General features: G+C 59.3%; 1 protein-coding gene across 1 annotated transcript in view; it reads right to left on the reverse strand.

The window, feature by feature from the left end:
* The window catches only part of KCNQ1 (potassium voltage-gated channel subfamily Q member 1), a 250,657-nt gene that overhangs the window by 168,765 nt on the left and 62,222 nt on the right, over positions 1-19,670 (reverse strand). Inside the window, exon 3 of the mRNA XM_057317211.1 lies at positions 297-423. Coding sequence (XP_057173194.1) covers positions 297-423 — 127 coding nt within the window. The remainder of the gene's footprint in view (positions 1-296; positions 424-19,670) is intronic.

Raw genomic sequence — 19,670 nt, forward strand, 5'->3', positions numbered from 1 at the left:
TCTGTCTCAGGCACACCCAGGCCCACCTGGCCCACCTCCCAGCCCCACTCCCAGGCCGCTGGAGCAGCAGATCCCCACCCCCCCACCACGCTGTGCTGAGCACGACCAAGCCTGGCTGTGCGAGCGGCGTCTGAGGCTGCGTCCTACGCTGCAGGGCTCAGGGGGTCCACCCCATGGCCTCAGGAGGACTCTGCCTGCTGGGGCTCATGATGGGGACCCACCCTGCAGGATCCCCCTTCCTGGGGAGGGTGCCCAGCCCAGGGGGTGAAGCTCCCCTGGGGGCAAGCAGGACTCACCGATGATGGAGATGGGCTTCCGGGCAAAGCGCAGCCTCCCCCAGATGCCCACGTACTTGCTGCGGCAGCCTGCCGACCAGAGGCGGACCACGTACTCTGTCCCGAAGAACACCACCAGGACAATCTCCTGCAGGGCAGAGGGGAGTGAGCGGGGGGCCTCCACGAGAGACGCCCCCAAGAGCAGCTGGCCCGGGCCCTGCTCGGCAGGGTGGATGGGGCCTACCACCTGGTCCACCGGCACGGGCCAGGGCCCAAGGCCACGTCCGCTGCCAGCAGACACCTGCTGCTCTTCAGAGCAGGGCCCAAGCAGGCCCAAAGGGATGTCCACAGCAAGGATGTCCTCCAGGACATCTCGTGTTCTCGCCTGGCCCTGAGACACATGGTGCCCCGGGGCCCACATTCTCCAGCCAGCCCCCATGTGAACCACTGAGCCCCCGGAGCTCAGGCCAGACTCCCTAATTTGGGCGTTGGGGAACATCCATCCTTGTGGGATGGTCCCTCTTTCACTTCACAGCCACCATGCCACCAAGGACACAGTATGCAGAGACACTTGGCAGCCTTTGCTGGGGCCCAGATGCAAGAGCGCTTAGGGCAGTGGGGTGTGGGCACAAGCGGGGGGGTCGCTGCAGGCTCCTTCCACAGCCAGGGCCCTGGCAAGGACTGTTCCCCATGTCAGGCTGCAATCAGGCTACCTCGAGGAGGGGAAGCCAGAGCACCGGGGGCTCACGTCCAGGCTATGGGGGACGGACAGGCAGTGGACGCAGGGCGGCCAGGTGGATGGGTGGACAAACGAGGACAGACGGTGCAAGAGCCAAGTTCAAAGGGAAACCAGACAACCCAGTTGAAGTGGACAGGTTCCTACAGACAAATCTACCAAGATGACGCAGGAGCAAAAGGAGCCCTTAACAGACCTATAGCAAGGGGACTGACCCAGAGATCAAAACTCTCCCATCGGAGAGAAGCTGTGGACCTGAGGCTTCACCGGGGAACTCTACCAAGCATTCAGAGAAGAACTAATTCCAATCTTTCTCAAAATTTTCCCCAAACCTGAAGAGGAGGAACACTTTCTAACTCGTCCCATGAGGCCAGCATTCCCCCGATGCCAAAGCCAGAGGAAGCTCCTGGAAGAACAGAGGGGCCCAGACCGGAATCCGAGCCGCTTCCAGGGCGTGTTAGAGAGATCCCACACTAGGACCACGCGGGATCTACGTTTGAAATGCAGGGATGGTTTGGCATCAGAAAATCAATCAATAGAACACAGGGCATTCACAAAACGAAGGGGGGAAAGACACGTGTGACCTCCGTGGATGCGAAAAAGTGTGTGACAAAATGCCACACCGCCTTGTGTTGAAAACAGCGAACAAGTCAGGACTACAAGGAGACCACCTGTGCGTGAGACATGCCGCATCTGAAAACCCCCCAGGGAGCAGCACGCCAGTGACGGCAGGACAGGTAAGACGGGATGTGTTTCCTCCACGAGCGGGAACGAGGCAAGAACGCTCATCCCTGCCACCCGTGCGACCCCGCGCAACCCCGGCTCCACGCCCCAGCCGGAGCAAGCAGACGAGGAGAAGAGAGAAAAGGTGTCCAGATTGGAAAGGAAAAGTAAGACGACCACTGCTCACAGGGGATACGACCTTATGCGTGGAAGACTCCATAGATTCCGCACACACATGCACACGCACATGCACACGCACACGCACCTGTCAGATCCTCCCAGAACTCCGCAAGCCTGGGTACAAAGTCAGCAAGCACACATCAGTTGTGCTCTTCCCACCAACAACGAATAAAACATTTGTGAGTTAACTAAGGAGGCCTAAATAAACTGGAAAATACTGTGCCGAGAAACCGAAGGAGACGCACAAGGGCAGACGTGCCCGGTGTTCCTGGACCGCACGAGGCAGAGAGGCCACCACCACCCAGAGTGACCGACAGATGCGACACCATCTCTCCCAAAACCCCGATGACTTCTTCTCCAACTTATCTTAAATTCCCGTGGAATCTCAAGGAACCCTGAACAGAATGGGGTTCACACATACAAGGGAACATCACTCAGCCTTTTAAAGGAAGAGACTCTGACACTTGGTCCAGCACGGACCCACCCCGAGGGCGCTGCTGAGGGAAGAGGCCACACTGGCCTCCCGCCGGCCCCTGGAGTCTGGCCCTGGCGGGGGACTCCTGCCCCATCTCTGTCCTCCCGCCAGGGGAGCCCGCTGACCGATCCCACCAGGGCCAGGGCCCCGATCGCCGCCCAGCCCCTCCTCAGCCCCAGGGCCACGTGGATCTCCTGCGTGAATGAACACAATGCGTGAACAAACCAATGAGCAGGCCGAGAGCGGTGTTCCCCGAGAACCTGGCCCTGCCGGGTGGGGGCACGCGGTGAGCCTGTGGTCAGTGAGGTGCTCACGGGGAATGGAGGGGGCGGTCTGGGGTCCAGTGTTTGGCCACCATGAGAAGGGCCACAGAGCTGCCACCCTCCGTGTTCCCAAAGCGGAGGACACTGGCATCTTCGTGGACGAGGGCTCACCTGGCCACCAGGTGTCCCCAAAGGAGCCGTTCCTTTGAGCCTCCACCCCAGCCCCGCTTGCCCACTTACCAGCCGGCTCGTCACCTTGTGGTTTCTGTTCTTATTTTGGTGTATGTGCTGGTGATTTAAATACTCTCTTCAGTTGTGTCCTAAGTAGATTTAAATACTAGACACGTCTTATTAAAAACACCTCAAAATAAGTACTATTAGGAATGGCCGTGTCTCCCCCACCCTTCGAATTATCTTGCTCTCACACGTCGGGAGAGCCTGGTCCGCAGCTCAGAGCGACCCCTGTCCTCCCAGGGCCGGAGGGCCGAGAACTTGGACTCCCCTCTGCAGGGCTCAGGTGTAGGAATAATTTAAGACAACACTAATCCTCAAATCCTGTTGAGTCTGGACGGCAGCATGAGGCCCGGCTGGCGGCAGGCTGGCTGCATGGGGCGCTCGCGGTGTCCGAGCGAGGCCCAGACCCAGGCGGGGCCGAGCTCACGGACACCACGCTGCCGGCACGCTGGGAAGGACAGGAAAGAGCCCTTTACTGTCCGGAGGCCTGAGACAGCGAGGATGGATGTTCACTCAGAGACAAAATGACCTCCGCCACCAGCAGCCTCTAGTGCTGGGGGGGTGGCACTCAGGGTCAAGGCCACAGCCAGGGCCTCAGACCTCAGGGCTGCTTGCCGGGACCTCCGGGGGCTCCCTGCGGCTCACGCACTCCCAGGAGCAGATTTCTCGGCCAGCCTGGCCTGCTGCTCTCTTGAAGCCACCTGTCCACTGACCCGGGCTCAGGAGGGCTGGACGGGCTAGGCCACAGCTCCAGGCCAGCAGGGGCCCTGGGATGTTTTCACAGGCGGTGCCTTAGCCACCCCAGGCTGGAGGCTGCACGGGGCTTGACCATCCACTTGTGGAGACTGGGGGCCGGGGGTGGTAGGGGGCCTGCAGGAGGGCGGACCCCCCAACATCTGTGGTGCCACCTCTAATTCAGGGACAGCACCCAGTCCACAGCTGACTCACAAGAGGGCAGGGCCCCCTCTTCCTGGTTCCAGCCTGAGGAAGGCCAGCTTCCAGCCTCAGAGGCCCAGGCCCAGGAAGGGTGACCCCCCCACCTGGCCACCCTCTGTGCCCTGAGTTGTCCCCACCTTGGCAGGAGCAGGCCCAAGGGTCATCTGTCTCTGCATACCAGGCCCTAAGCAAGCCCAAAGGTGAACTAAAGGGGCCTCAAGCTCCCCCCAGAGCCTGCCAACAGCTGTTACCTCCCCCAGGCCCTCTGCTCAAGCTACTGCAATCCCTCCTCACTGTCCACACAGTAAGGTCAGGGTGTGTGGCCCCCTGCCTATCCTGAGAGCCTTCCACTAACCCAAGGCATCCCTGTACCGAAGGTGTTGCCCCAACCCCAGCTCCCCAGTGCTCTGTGCCTGGGATGCTCCTGGTGCCCCCCCCCCCACGACCCCACTCCGGGTCCTCATGCCCTTCTCAGTCCATCTCAGCCCCGCCCCGGGAGCCCTATGCACCACACAGTGGAAGCCACTTGACTCCGGCAGCGATGACAGAGCCAGCCCGGAGGCCCTCTCGGCCAGCTCCGCGTGGTGCCGGCATGACCCTGGGTGTGCACCCGGGTCAAGGATGCAGGCCAGGAGGCTGGGGTGGTGAGAGCGCGGCCCTGAGCTCTGCCCCGAAGATACAAGGAGAGAAGCTGCGCTCGTGACCAGGATCTCACTGAGACCACAGTCAAACCGGACGGACAAAGGGACCCTTCCTACCCCGGCCACTGTCACACAGACAAAGGAAGGCCGCTTCCCGGCTGTGGTCGGCTTCACGGGGGCACTGGGGAACCGAGCGTCCGACTAGTCCCCCCCCACCCGGGTCATCCCCAGAATCTCAGTCCAGGCCAATCCTGGGCTCTTCCTGTGGGTCTTGCTGGTGGCAGGGCGGGAGGCGGGGGGGCTCACAGAGGTGTTGTTTGTGTTACTTAGAATGATTTTTAAGAACACGGTTCCAAAGCAAGAACCCAATTAAAATATAGGTGAAGAATCTGAGTAGATGTTTCTCCGGAGAAGACGTACAAGTGATCAGCAGACACAGGAAAAGATGGCCCACGTCACTCGTCGTCAGGGATACAGCTCAAAGCCGCGATGAGACAGCACCTCACATGGGCCAGGTTGGCTGGAGTCAAACACATGCACAAAGCCAGGTGTTGGCGAGGGTGCAGAGAGAGGGGACCCTTCCTCTTACACGGCCGGTGGGAACGCAGGCGGGTACGGCCGCTCTGCAGCAGCACGGAGGGTCCTCAGAAGGAGAGCCGCCCTATGGTCCACGACCCAGCAATCACACCACTGGGTATTCACCCCAAAGATCCAAAACTACGAATCCAGAAGATGCCTGGCACCCCGCACGCACGGCGGCATGACTGAGCACCGTCCGTGAGCAGAGCCCAGCGGTCCACGGACGGGCGAGCGCGTGAGGACGGGGTGTGGCGCACGCGGTGCAATACCTCCCTGCCGTCCACAGCGCGGACGGGCGCGCGGGCATGGTGGTAAGTGGCATAAGTCACCAGCTCTCACTTGCACGTGGGCTGTAAACATACACGTGACACTAAGCTCGTGGTCTCCGTGGTTGCTGGGGGGGCCGCTGGGGCCGGGAGGGGAGAGAAACGAGTGCCCTGCTTTGTTTTTTCAGGTTAAATGAACAGAATTTCTTAAAAAAGAAAGTGGCGCAGCGGGCCCCAGGGCTGGGGGTGGGGCTGGGGGTCAGGGTCTCATCACGGGGACAGAGCCTCTGTTTGGGAAGATGGAAAGTTCTGGAGACGGGCGGTGGGGACGGTTGCACAACGTGAATGTCCTTCGTGCCCTGAGTTGTGCCCCGAGACACAGTTCTGATAAATCGTACGGTATGTGCACTTCCCACAACTCCGTAAAACGAGAGATTAGTGGGTGTGAGGGGCTGGGGGGGAGGAATGGAGGGCAGCTGCCCATGGTTAAGGGGCTTTCCTTCGGGGGACGGGGGCTCTGGAACTACAGGGGTGTGGTGGGTGCACCTGAGTGTGTCCCTGGGAACGGTGAACATGTGTGTTTACCACAACACAGACACGCACGCCCCGGGGCCCCGCACACCCACCCAGGCCCTGCGCTCGACCCCAGGGCAGCCCCGTGGGGTGGAAAGATGGGCCCTGAGTGTCCCCCGCCTGCAGCTGGGAGAGTCACTGCCCCGCCGTCCTAGCGCCCCGCGTGCCCACCTTCATAGCCACTGCTCCGTGTGAAGGGAGCGGAGCCAAGCAATGCGCTGCCCCGGGCTAGGCACCTCGCCGCGTCCCCTTCTGCGGGGACCGTACGGGAAGCAAGGTGCAGAGGGCCAGCCTGGGGCGGTGGCCGTGAGCGGGGGTCCCTATACCTCCCCTCGCCCCGTTTCATCGTGGTGTGGCCCGGGGCGTGCATGGCTCCCCGGAAGGCTCTGGGTCCCGATGCGGACGTGCCCCAGGCCAGGCGCGTGCCCCCAGGACAGCACCGGGAGGCCCTCGCTTGGAATCTTGCTGTTTTGCTGACAGACACCAGGTCCGAGTCGACTAAGGAAAAAAAGCTGCAAGTCACAGAAGGGGGCATGGCCCGCACTCCGTCCGCACCTGCCCTCAGTGTTTGGGGTAACGGTGTTGTGACAGCAGATCTGCAAATCCCAGTGGTGGAGATAAAGGCTTCGAAAAGCAGGTGCTTATCTGGTTTCTCCCGTGAGCGCACAAGGGGGAAAGGTTGGCGATGACTCAAGCGTTTCGTAACCCTGTGGACCCACAGCTCCCAGAGAAGGATGAAGGTCGCTGGGCGCCTTATCTACGGTTCCCTCTTTATCAGCCCGTGAATCCTCCTCGGCGGGAAGATCGTCCAAAGCCCGTGCGTTCTGGGGCCCCGCGCTGCCGGCGTCACATGATTTAGAAGCACGGAGAGCGTCCCCACCGCGAACTGCTCCCATGTGACAGATAGCAGGACAGCCTGAAGGTTAGACCCGCTCAGATTCGCTGAGCCCACATCCCGACTTCTTGGATGGAAAATATTTGTTCTTTTGCTAAACAGCAAAGGCGGCCTCACAGACCCTGTTACCCCATCCCGGGTTCTGTGATGTTACTGCTCCGTTATCTTTACGTGAAAAATTTTAAAGAAAGGTGGACGACCAGCCACAAAAGATTAAGTGCCAGGGACTATGGGTGGGAGGGGACTGTGGGGGGGACCGTGGGGGGACTATGGGGGGGAGGGGACTGTGGGGGGGGTTCTGGGGGTGGAAGGGACTGTGGGGGGGAGGGGACTGTGTGGGGACTCTGGGGGTGGAGGGGACTGTGGGGGGGAGGGGACTGTGGGGGGGAGGGGACTGTGGCTTCTTGGGTGGGGGATGAGAAAGCAGGAATTGGGGCCAAGGACAAAGGCACCGCCACCACCCTGCACGCAGGCGATGTGGCCTGGGGAATGCTTTGCAGGAGCTCCTGGTCCCCCCAAAGGCCTCCTCAGGGAAAAGGATGCCCGAACTTTCCAGGGCGAACAGGATTTCGCTGGACAGAGAAGGGGGCCCAGAGACCTGGAAGGGAGGGGGGGGTCATGGGGACCAAACCAGGCCACCCACCAGTGCAGGGGCATGGGTGACCAGCGTGAGGGTCTTCCCCTTCTCCCCCCACAAGCCTGGAAAACCTGGGGGCCAGCCCGGAGCCAGGAGGTGTCCCCACAGCGGGGCAGGGGGGTGCGGTCCCTCCAGCACAGAGCCCGGACGGCGGGCTTCAGGGCCAGCCCAGCTGTTGTACCTCCAAATGGGACCCGATAAGCCACAGAGGGAGCTGGCCTCGGCGTTCCCAGGACAGTCAGCTGGACCGAGAGCACGGAGCAGGCGTGCAGGCTGCTCAAAGCACCCTTTGTCTGCGGACTGCCTGTGGCCAGCTGCTCCCAGCCGCGCGCCCGTGGCGAGGGCTCCTGGGCCTCCCGGTGACATGTGCTGGGCACAGCTGGGGCCCTCTGTGCACACTTGCCGCCCACCCCATGGGACACCAGCCCCACCCTGCCGGGGCTGCCCCACCTTGGGACAGGCCCCACGATGCAGCCCCGCATGGGGGCAGGAGGCCTGTGCAGGGGCGGGGAGCGTACCCCGCCTGCCTGTCTGCCCCCCAGCCATGGGGAGCCCTGCTGCCTCACGGGCCCCCAAACGGGTAGCCCCACAACCTTGGCCCTGGACCCCTCTGCTTCCTGCCTGAGGCCCTGGCTCCCCGAGGTGGCCCTAACAGGGTCTGCTCCCTGCTCCACACAGCCTGTGGGCAGGCCCCAAGTCAGTCACCGGGAGGACAGGGAAGGGGGCCCTGATGCCTGAGGGGATCTCTGGGCAGGGACAGAGGGGCAGGCCCCTGAAAGCCCCCACTCCCCCACAGGACAACAAGATAGAGCATCACCAAACACCTGGGGCCGGGACCTGGTGGGCCACTCAAACCTTCCCACGCCCAAGCGTCCTCATCTACAAAGTGGGGGTCCTGGTGGTGTCCACCTCCTAGGGCAGTGATGGGGGCCAAAATGAGAAGAGCCTCTCAGGTCTGTGGAAATGTCATGGAAGGACCTATATGACAGAGTGGCATTCAATGGGCTCAAGATGGAGGAGACGGCGCAGGGGTAGGTGGGGAGGAGGGCGCGGCACAGAGGGGTGGAGAGCCCCTGGCCTGGTCTGGGCCCGGCACGCCACCCTGCCACCCCTGCAGGCCCAAGGCCTGCCCAGACCTGTCTCAGGACCCCCAGGCTGCCTGTGACACAGATGTCCCTCCTGACCTGACCCCTGACCCTGTATGAGGCACCCCAAGCCCTCCACACCTCCATCTGGACCCGACCTGTATCTCCCTGGCCTGTCCAGCCTCCTGACAAGGCAGTGGGACTCATCCCAGCACAGGGAACCCCTCCCCACCTCCTCGGCCATCTCCCCGAGGCCAGGGCCTGCCTTCACCTTGGAATCAAGGTCCAGTGCTGAGCCCAAGCATGGTCCTCAAAGGGCCACATGGGAAACTCTAGGTGGGAAAACATGGCTGCTTCCTCCCCAGCGTCCCCTCATCCAGGGTGGGTGCCACAATCCGGGGGCCAAGGGACCCAGGGAGACCCACGGTGCCCCCAGGTCAGACCCTATTTCCCTGTGGGTGTGACATGGATCCCCACCCCCATGCAGGTCTGTGGCCCACCTGCCTGAAGTCATCGGTGCTTGGGGCCCCCTGCAGCCTCTCCCCAACGGGCCAGCCACCCCGAATTCCCATGAGGGCCCCGTGAGGAGGTAGAAGCCCCCTGCCTGGGGGCGGAGAGCCTGGACAGGCCAGCTGCCGTGGGTGCTGCCTCACTCATGCAAGGTCGTCACGGGTTTGGGGACGACTCAGGAGGCACTGGGCCACTTTCCCCCAAGAACCAGCCCCACCTGCCAGCTGTCTGGGGTTGCCATTCTGCAGACCAAGCAGGAGAGGCCATGGGACTTGTTCTGTCACCATGGGGACGGACGTTCCCATCTACCCACCAGCCAGGCCCTGAGAGTGGGCGACAGATGCCGTCCAGTCCCCTGGCCGGGTGAGGGGCCGCGGCACTGCCCCCCAAGTCACTGCCCGAGCAGACGGCTCCGGGGAGGCCTGCTCTCCAGGCTGGTGGGGGGCTGGCGACCTCCCTCATGCCTGGGGGTGCAGTGAGGCCCCGGGGGCCCCCTGCTCCTCGACCCCCTAGCTGGGGTCAGGCCCCTGGGCTCCCCTTGCACCACCGCCCCAGCCTCACGTTCGAACGTGTCATCCCAGCTCGACAGGCTCGGTGGCCGGTGGGGCCGGGCCGTCTGTGTCCCAACTCGCAGAGAGGGAAGCTCCGCTGGAGGCCAGGCGGCCTTGGTGGAAGCGAGAAGAATCGAGGACGACTTCTGAGCAGGCAGTCCCTGCAGCCGGAGCTCAGGCTGGTTCGCCCACAGGAGCCTCCCAGCTCGGGGTCGGCCTCCCGCGCATCTCCTCCATCGTCTGTAGCTCCGCAGGGACCCGCGAACCCCGCTGCCCAACGCCCGCGGCTCTGCAGAGAGGTCTGACCCCACAGCGATCTGTGTATTTGGGGGGCAGGGAGGGTAAGACCAAAACCAGAGACTCGGCCCCACCTGCGGCCCTAACCTATCCTGAGGCCCATTATCCTGGGATCACAGGCTGCCCAGCTCAGCCTCTGCAGAAAGTCTGCCCACCAGTAACTTTCCCTTCCCACAGGCTGTGGGCGCCGTACCAAGGCCGACTCCAGTCACACACGATTCAGGTGGTTTGGCAAGGTGCCCGGGGGCTGGGACCCAGCTCGCGGTATAGGACCACATGCCAGCATCGCTGGGGTGCCTAAGCGTGGCCCGCTCCCCCTTCCTGCCTGGGTGTTCCCAAGGTCGGGAGGTGGACCGGGGCACGGCCCCTCCTGAACACCTGACTGGGGTGGGGGAGGCAGATGTGGCCAGAAAGTGGCCCCTGGGGCAGCTGTCTTCTCCTTGCCCCGAAAGGGCTTCTCATAGACTCTGATGAAGCAGCTACGTGGCCCCTGGACGCCCCCAGAACACCTGGCGAAGAGTGGGCACCCAGGAGGAATTCCACAAATCCATGCACATGTGTAATGTACGCATTTTACCTATTATTTGCTTTTAATGAGTGAATTTCAAGCCACGTGGAAAGACAACATTGCCACGCGAAGAAGCCACTAGCACATGATTGTGGGCGATGGCATGAAGACTGCAGGTGCCCACAGCCGGTGCCAGAGTGGGGGCAGGCCGGGAAGGTGCTTCCTACCACTCAGAGGGGTCGACTTTCCATTATCCCACGTAACGTGCTCTCTCCACGTTCATCTTCTGTCCGTCGTGGCAGTGACCGAGGAGAGCATGGTGTGATTCCCAAACGGCGGGGCCTTTGTGGTCACCTTGCAGCTGTTTATTTCTCATTGTATTCGGTTTTGATCACAGCCAACAATGTCTCAACATCTCAAAATGTGTTAGGTGCTTCTTCCCAGCCAAGTAAAATGATCGGGTCTACCAGTGTTCCGTGGGCAAAAGGAAAGAGAACATCTCTGTTATCCACAGTTACAGTGCTGGCTTTAAAACACGTGCCCGAGATTCTCAGCAACTCGTCCTGCTCTATCTGGGCTCCATGCACTGAAAGAAGGTGGCAAAGTGATCCCGCCCACTCTCCAGACCTGCCCACCTCCCAGTCCAGGAACTGAGCTGCAAAGAAGCCAGGCATCATGGGGCAGCCCTGGGGAACAGGCAGGCCTGCCATCCTGGCAGTGGTGCCTGTAGCGGAGGCCAGGAAGAGCAGGGAGGGACCGTCCCCACAGAACCCTGCCCACACTGCAGATCAGTGACAGGCGTGTGAAGGCACGGAGTCTGGGGATGCTTGTTACATGGCCATAGGCAACAGGAACCATTGTTTCAGATTACCGTTAGAGACCGCTGCAACATGAACTGTCTGTACCTTCACTTATTTCGTGTCACCCAGAACTGTGTTATTCTGAGAAGTGCATCCTGCAGTGATCCATTTAATCTGTTTTGCCCTGCATTTCCAGTAGCTTTCATTTTACAAACTTTTTTTTTGCCGTTTGACACATCAGAGTTCACAGATACATCTCCTCCAGGAGCAGTGCCTTGGGTGGGCTTGTCTCGATGCGGACATGGACACCGCTCACCCTGCTTCTGCGTGTACTTGCGTGTCATTGCTTTGGCCATTCCTTTGTTTTTCAACTGTCTGTTATTAGTTTGCTTTACTGAATTCCTCTCAACAATGCACTTGTTAAAAATAAAAATAAAAACTTTTCTCATAGTCCTCTGCTTTTTAATAGAGGCATTCAGACCATTTACATTTAGTGTAAAACTGGACACACCCGTTTTGATTTTTCCCATCCTACTGTTTGCTATTTTATATTGTTGTTTCGTTCATTTTCCTTTGAGCTGGAGAGGTGGTCAGTGTACGACCCCTTCCCTCCTCGTTCCTGAGTGTGGATGCTTCACTGAGCTGTTTCGTTCCGTCACTGTGTGATCCGTTCCTGAAACTTGTAACCGCACCTGCTCCAATCTGAAGAGCTTCCGCTGTAGTTTCCCTTCCGGTGGCTTTGTCCCCAGAGAGACAGGAATCTGTGTGACTTCATTTCCTCCTTGTCCCTCCACCCCCATTGACGGCTCTCCAACATCACTTCCATAGACTTCATGAAACCCTGCACCATTTTCAAGAATTCCTGAGCACAGGGACCTCTCTTGTCTCCTTCCTCTGACCAAGTTCCTGGCTCTGAGCACAGTGCCAAACCTGGGTGCAGGCCGGGAGCCACTGGTGCCATGGGTGACAAGAGTCCCCGAGGGCCACCTGCCTCTCATACCAGAAGAGGACTGGTCAGAATGATCCCCAGTGTCCCCTGCTTCACAGGCCCACCCCACTCCCCTGGCCCAGACACCGTTCATGGCTGAAGTGTGTCTGAAGTCCTGAGCCCAAGGACCGGTGAATGGGACCTTATTTGGAAATAGGATCTTTGCAGATGTAATCGGTTAAGACCAGGTCATTAGGGTGGGCCCTAATCCAACATGACTGGGTCCTTACAAGTGGCAGGGAGATGGGCACATGAGGGAGAATGCCGTGCAAGCATGGAGCAGAGACGGGGTGTTGCATCTATGAGCCGAGGGATCTCGCAGATGGCCCGCAACAGCCTGAAGCTGGGACAGAGCTCCCCTCACAGCTTCAGAAGTGATCCGCCGGCTGACACCTTGACTGCAGACTTCTGGCCTCAAGGGGACAGCACTGGAGCCCCGGGGACTCCGGGTTATCATCAAGATCAGACCAAGGGCTGGACAAAGGTCCCTGTGGGTATCCAAGTCACAACTCCCAAAGCTTTCTCCTCCCGGGAAGAGGTCCTGCAGGCCTTGATGAGATGGTGTCTTTCTCTGCATAAGTGAACACTGGCCTGTGCCTTCCCCACCACATGGAAAAATCTCGTCTCTGAAGACAGAACCCAAAATGCTGGAAGAAGCATCCCAGGCTGACAATTGGAAGAAGCAAAGGCCCAGGGGCAGGAAGAGGTGGGTGTGTGTTGGGGTGGGGGGGTGTCCGGTGCCCCAAAGAGTGAAACAGGCAGGTGGGGCTTTCTGGAAAGCAGGTCCTGAACCCCCCACTGAGCCCCACCTCGTGGCCTTGGGGCTAAGAGCTCTGTGAATCACACTCGGGGCCTCGCGCACACAGGAGTAGCCAGGTGGGCCACCCTGCAATTTGTGGTAGGGGAGCGGGAGGCCCAGAGCCCGCCCGTGCCCGGCTGCAGACACCATTAGCCGCCTGGCAGCCAGCTTTACACGTGTTTAAAGCAAATCCCCCGTCTTCCCCAGACAGGGCTATTTCCGTCCACGGGCCAGCTAAATGGGGTTTATTTTCAGCCCCGGAACCTCACTGCTGAGGGCTGCTAACCCCAGAGAAGCCCCACCCCTGGGACGGCCACCTTAGCCGGCCGGGACGGGGGGACGAGGGCGCAGGGGGAGGCCTAGTTGTATTTGCTGAGAGCCCGAGCTTCTAAAAATGTCTTATTTAAGAATTTGCCCAGAACGAGAAGTTTACCAAACCGAGAGAGACTCGGGGATGAAAACCCTTTCTAATTATCTGGTTGAAGTGCTGAAAGGCTCTGCCTTGGTTTGAATGGTGTTTACTTTAGCAGAGGCTGAGGGGCTCCAAGGACCCGGCGGCCGGGGGGCTGCCACCCTGGGGGAGGGCGGGCAGGCCCGCGTCTGTCACGGGTCTCTGCAGGGAGCGCGTGCGGAGGCCCCGCTCCTCTGCGTCCTGCCACCCCGCCCGGCTCTGCACGTCCAGATTGTAATGACAGGCAGGGAATTTAAACAGTTTTTTTTTTTTCCTTTCAGGAATGTTTTAAGGGATTGAGAGGAAATTGTGCACGGATTTTGCTGTTTTAAGAGCTAATATGTGAACGGCTTCAGAAGGATGTATGTTGTTTTAGGGCTGGAGTTTATAGAGTAAAAGCGTAAGACAAAAGCAGACGTGCCATGGGCTCCAAGGGCCATCTACTTGCATTTCATTCCTCTGAGAAGGGGTGGCCTTCCCGAGAACAGGGCTGGAAGGAAACAGAGGAGGTCCGCTCTTCAGTCCCCCGCAGCCCCCCACCACGCCCTGTCACCAGTGTGCCCGCAGGGGGTACCCAGCTGGGCAGCCAGCAACGAGGGGCTTGGGAGGGGCCTGAGGGCAGCTCTGGGGCGCCAGCCCGTGTCCCCTGTCAGGGCACCGAGGAGGGTACCCTGCGTTCGGACGGCCCCGAGCACCCACGATCCCACAGAGGGGACAGACACTGGTCACGACATGGGTGGGGGCTCCGGCTCCTAGGGGAAAAGCATCAGAGACACAAGCTACCCCAAGTTCCTCGAGAAGAAACAGAATAGCCCTCAACCCGTGAAAGAAACTGAATTTCTAACCAAAAACTTTCCCACAAAGAAAACCCCAGGCCCGACGGCTTTGCACACTCTGTCAGACATGGAAGCAGGGAGCAACTTTGCCCTGACTCTTCCTGAACCGCGAGGCGGGAACACTTCCCAGCCGTTGTCTAATGCCCAGAGCAAAGACATTACGAGCAAGCAAACCACAGACAATATCCCCCATGAACACAGATGCAAAAACTCGACACGAAATTTTAGCACATCAGATCCAACCATATATTTATTTAGAAACGCATCATGACCGAGCGGGCTTTCTATTAAGAACCCGGGGTTGGTTTGCTAACTGAAAATCACCCAGGGTCGTTCACCACGTTGACAAAGCAGAAAGAACGAACGCACGCAATCTTCTCCATGACACAGAAAACACCTCAGCTGAAATGCAACAACCGGGGCCCGAGAGCCACTCTGCCCAGCAGTGTAGGAAGGGAGGGGGCCTCCCTGGCCGGTTGGGGCACCTTTCAAACCCGCAGCTCGCATCACACTTCCTGGCAAGAGACTACACGTCCCCCCGAGACCAGGGGCCCGACGACGGGGGCTCTCTCCTATTTACTGCTCCTTCTAGCCAGGGCATCAGGCAAGAGCAAGGAGCAGAAAGCACAGAGATTGAAAAGGGAAAAACAGAAAACAAACAACAACTGACTTTGTTGGGGGACAACACGATCATCTCCATAGAAAATCCTAAAAAATCTACCCAAAAAAAAAAAAAAAAAGCTTCCAGAACCAATAAGGTTAGCAAAGCCACGGGGCACAAGGTCAACATGTGAGCAACGAACAATCCAACAGGGGGATTGAGAACCCGTTCCATTCCGGTGTCAGGAACATGAAACAGTAACGAACCACACAAATGATGTGTGCGATCTGTGCCCTCGAAGCTGTAAAACATGGGTGAGCGGTACGTGAAAATATCTAAGTAAGTGTGCAGACACATCGTGTCCGGGAGGCAGAGAAGCTGAAGGTCACAAAGACGTGCCGCGGACTTAAGCATAGGGCCAGCTCGCCCCAGCCCTAATCTACACTGAGGCAGGGCTGCCGTTGTTGTTGTGGGGTTTTTTGTGTTTTGTGGGGTTTTTTTGGTAGAAATTAACAAACTGACTCTAAGCTTTAGGTGGAAATGCAGAGGGCTAGAATTGCCAACATACTTTTGAAAATGAACAAAATTGAGGGATTAACACAGCCTGATTTCAAGGCTTACTATAAAAGTCACATTAATCAAGACAGTGTGCTAGTGGCAGAACAGATTAGAAAGTCCAGAAGCAGACCCACGCATATGGTCAACTGATTTTCATCAAAGGTGTCAAACTAATTCGATGGAAAAACGGCACTGGAACAATTGGATAACCACATGCAGGAAAGATTTAATACCTGTCACTGCATATAAAATTAAACTTGAAATGAATCACAGATATAAACACCGAATGTAAAGCTAGAAAATTTCTACAGAAATATAGAAGAAAAGTCTTCGTAACCTTGGATTAGGCAAATAGTTCTTAGACAGAATATAAAAAACATGAACCTTTAAAGAAAAAAAACCCAACAAATCCTGAAAAATTGGACTTTGTCAAAATTAAAAACTTCGGCTCTTCTGAAAGACGGAGTTAGGAGCAAAGAGAAGCCACAGATTGGGGGTGGGGGGATATCGGGAAATGTCCATCTGACCGTCCAAATCTACTGTCTAGACTTATATCTCGATTCTAGGAACCACTCCTAGGACCTGACGGCTACAGCGGACGACAAGCCGCGCCCTTGGTCAAACCGCGTGTGCGTGCGTGGCAAATGAGCTCAGCAGAAGGTTCTGGGTGTCGCTGGTCACCGGGGAAATGCCACCAAACCGTGGGGTGTGGCCACACGTCTGCTCCAACACCGTGGACCGGGCGGTACTGAGTGCGGATGAACCGCCGGAGCCACCGAGACGGTGTTGCGTGCACGGAAGGAACGCACCACGGAGCCAACTGTGGGAAAGCGCTCTCGGTTTCTTAGCAAGGTCAGCGAGCGTCGACCGCGCCGAGGGACTTACCCGCGAGGAATCAAGACAGGGCTACTCGAAACCTGTATGCAATAATCAGGGCAGCTTTAATCATAACAGCTGAAAACTGGAAAGAGCTCAAATGTCCATCAGCCTGTGAATAAACAAACCGTGGTACATTTTATCCTTTCCAATTAAAAGGAAACAAAGTAGTGAACACAGGCCACAACATGGATGGATCTCAAACGCGTTCTGCTCCGTGAAAGAAGCCAGACACAAAGGCTCTCTGCTGCAGAATGCCTTTCACATGACGTTCTGGAAAAGGCAAGACTACGGGGACAGGAAACATCCCTGATTACCAGGTGCTGGGGGCGCGGGGGCGGGGGTGAGCTGCCAAGGGGCACAGAGGCACTTTCGGGGGTGACGGGGATGCTCTCCATGGGGACCGCGGCCGTGGTCATGGGACTGCCGACGTCTGCCATGACCTGCTGACCTGGACACCTAGAGACGGGCAGCTTCACTGCTGGGAAGTTAGGGCTCCAAGCCCAAGTGGAAAACAGGGAGAAATCGCACAAATAAGGAAGCCCACAGAAGAGACAGCTGAGCACATTGATTCTTTCGTAAAAGACAAGTTAACAGTAAAAGGAGAGATGCTAAACCAAAGAGTTGGTTTTTGGAGATTTAAAAAAAAATACCCTGAGTCCAAGGTTGGCAACCCGGCTGCCCAGAGTGGACGCCTGGCCTTCAGCAGGCCCACCAAGCTCCTGCCATCCGGGACTTGCCCTACTGTCCCCGCGCGCTCCCCCAGGAGGTCTCCCGCACCCCCATGGTCCTCCTCGGCGTCTTCCCTGGGGACTGAGCACAGCATGCTTCCCTTACATCTTGATGACCACCGGCCACCACCAGTCTCATGTTCCATTGAGAGCTCCTGAGGGCGCCTCACACTCGGTCTGGCTCATGTCCACACCCCGGCTGGGTGCATAAGAGACACTCGGGAAACGGGTACCCACGAAGCCCCACGACCAGATTGTGCGCAAACCTCACACCTGAGACCCCAACCCTATTTGCAACCCGATCCTGGGCTGAGCCCAAGGCCACCTGCAGCCCGCCCTACAGTCGAGGGGGCCCTGCAGCCTCCCTGGAGCAGCTCCCAAGCTGTCCCCCCCCCCACAGAGAGCCCTCTCCACCAGCTGCAGACTCACAGCCCATGTCCCACTCGCCTTCGGGGGACCTGGGCTCACAGGCTGGCTCGGCTCCCCACCTCAGCTCTCCGACCAAGGTACGTCCCTGGCCCCACTGGTGTGGGCGCCCGGCTCACTCCAGGCGGCTCTGCAGCCCCCCACCCCGCCCCAGGTGCACATGCAGAGCTGCTCAGTAGGGAGTTTGCAGAGTTCTGAGCTTTCTGTGACCTTCAAAGTATGTTGGCTTCTCCCATCCTCCGCCTACACCATTTCACTTAATCCCTAGAGCGACCTGACGTGGGGGCGGTGGGGTGACTGGCAGGGCACCCCACATGGAAGGCAGCCAACCACAGTATCAGGGGCTCTTCCCCGCAGAGACCCCAGCACAGGGACCGAAAAGGCTCCTTGTCGGGGGGACCCAACGGCTGGCGCGTGAGCGAGGGCGACGTGGCGGTGGAGGGCAGGCCTCCCCGAGGAAGTGACTCGCGTGCTGCAGCTTGAAGGACGGGAGGATGGCGCATGGTGAAGGCTGGACGTCGGGGAGGCCAAGTCCGGGAGGCGGGGCTGGCAGAGCCGAGCAGGGACCCTGCCTCGAGGGTCTCTGTGGGTCATGGGGAGGGGTGTGGGCGTCCCTTCACAGCCGTGGGAAGCTTCTGGAGAGTTCTAAACAAGGCAGCGACTGGATCTCATTTGCTTTTCGAGGAGGTCTATTGTGCCCGCCATGTCGCAGGTGCCAGTGAGGCTTGGTTGAAGGAGAGAGCCAGGCGGGCGGCCAGCACGCTCTGGACAAGGGGTGAAGGGAAGCCCACATCCAGAAGCGACAGGGCACGCGTGGGCCCAGGGCCTCCCAGACACACAGCTGCCAGGGGCCCCAGGTCAGAGAGCCTGACCTCTAACCCCAAGCAGCCAAGCCCAGACCCGACCACTGAAGGTCGTGGGGGGTGCCCTCACTCTGGGGATGCTCGGAGCACAGCCCAGCTCATCGCCGAGGGGCGCGAACGCTTATGGGAGACAAAAGGAGCGGAAGCGCTCGTGGGCTCGAGGCCACTGACTGTCAGGGCTCAACCCGCCTCCGAGGCGAGACGTGGGCCCGGGGCCCCACTTCTGGACGCACCCACCGGGGAGTCAGGTGGTGGCTCCGGCCTGCCCAGCCCAGGGCACGCCTGCACACCAGGCAGGAGCCCGCGAGACGTGTGCGGATTCGCCGGGGGAGGTGCGGGCACAGAGGACCCCCACCCGGGGTCCTGAGCCCCACCGCCAGTGCCGTCTGCCTCGGAGGTGTAGACGGCACGGGACCTGGGGCAGCAGGGGCTCGGGGGAGGGAGGGAGGCAGAGGGGGTACAGAGAGCCTTCAGGGCAGTGACGTCAGTCAACACCGACAGAAAGTGCACCAAGAGTGACCCCTAATGTAAACTGTGTACTCGAGTGAATGGCACCAGATCAACGTCGGTCCAGCGATTGTGACAGATGCCCCGTACTATGCGCGGCGGCAACAGTGGGGGCGCCGGGGGTGGGGGGCAGGTGTCCAGGAGTCTGTGCTTTCTGCTCACCTTTTCTGTAAGCTTAAAAATCCTGGAAAAATAGACTATTAGTTTTATAAAATGAATGTTAAAAAGAAGTTTTCTTGGCACGTGCCCTGCCCACTCACGTCCACGTTGTCCCAGGGCGGGGGGCATGTGTGAGCTGTGAAGCCCATAGTCACACATGGGGCCCCCACAAGAAACGCGTGCACACTCACGGTGCCGTTTTGTATCCCTCCCCAGGCCCGACTGCCTTCCTGCCCCGAGGCCAGTGAGCCCCCTGCCTCTGGGGTTCCCCCAAGCTCCGGGGTCCCCCGGCACTCCGCGGCGGGAGACAGAGGCTCCCACACAGGGCACAGGCAGGCGGCCGATGCCCCACCCAGCTCAGGCACAGAAGGGCCAGCCAGGCCAGGGCTGGTGCGGGGCAGGGGCCATACCCATGCCTCGTCCCCTCTGCCGGGAACACCCCTGACGAATATTTGCATGACTCAGTCCTTCCCCTTCACACGGAGCCACGCTACTCAGCAAGGCCACCTGTGAGCCCCCACTGAGGACCGCAACCACATCACCTCACTGTCTCTCCGCCGGGCACCCAGGGGTCCACCCGGGCTTTGGGGTCTGGAACACAGACAGGGGTCAGAGGGCTACATGTGTTGCTCTGGGGAGTGGGAGGGTATCTGGGGCTATGGATGAAGGTCAGCACACCAGACTGTGATGGGTTACGTGCAAAAACAAAGC

Source organism: Ursus arctos, unplaced genomic scaffold (genome assembly GCF_023065955.2).
Source record: "Ursus arctos isolate Adak ecotype North America unplaced genomic scaffold, UrsArc2.0 scaffold_23, whole genome shotgun sequence".
NCBI classification, from domain to species: domain Eukaryota; kingdom Metazoa; phylum Chordata; class Mammalia; order Carnivora; family Ursidae; genus Ursus; species Ursus arctos.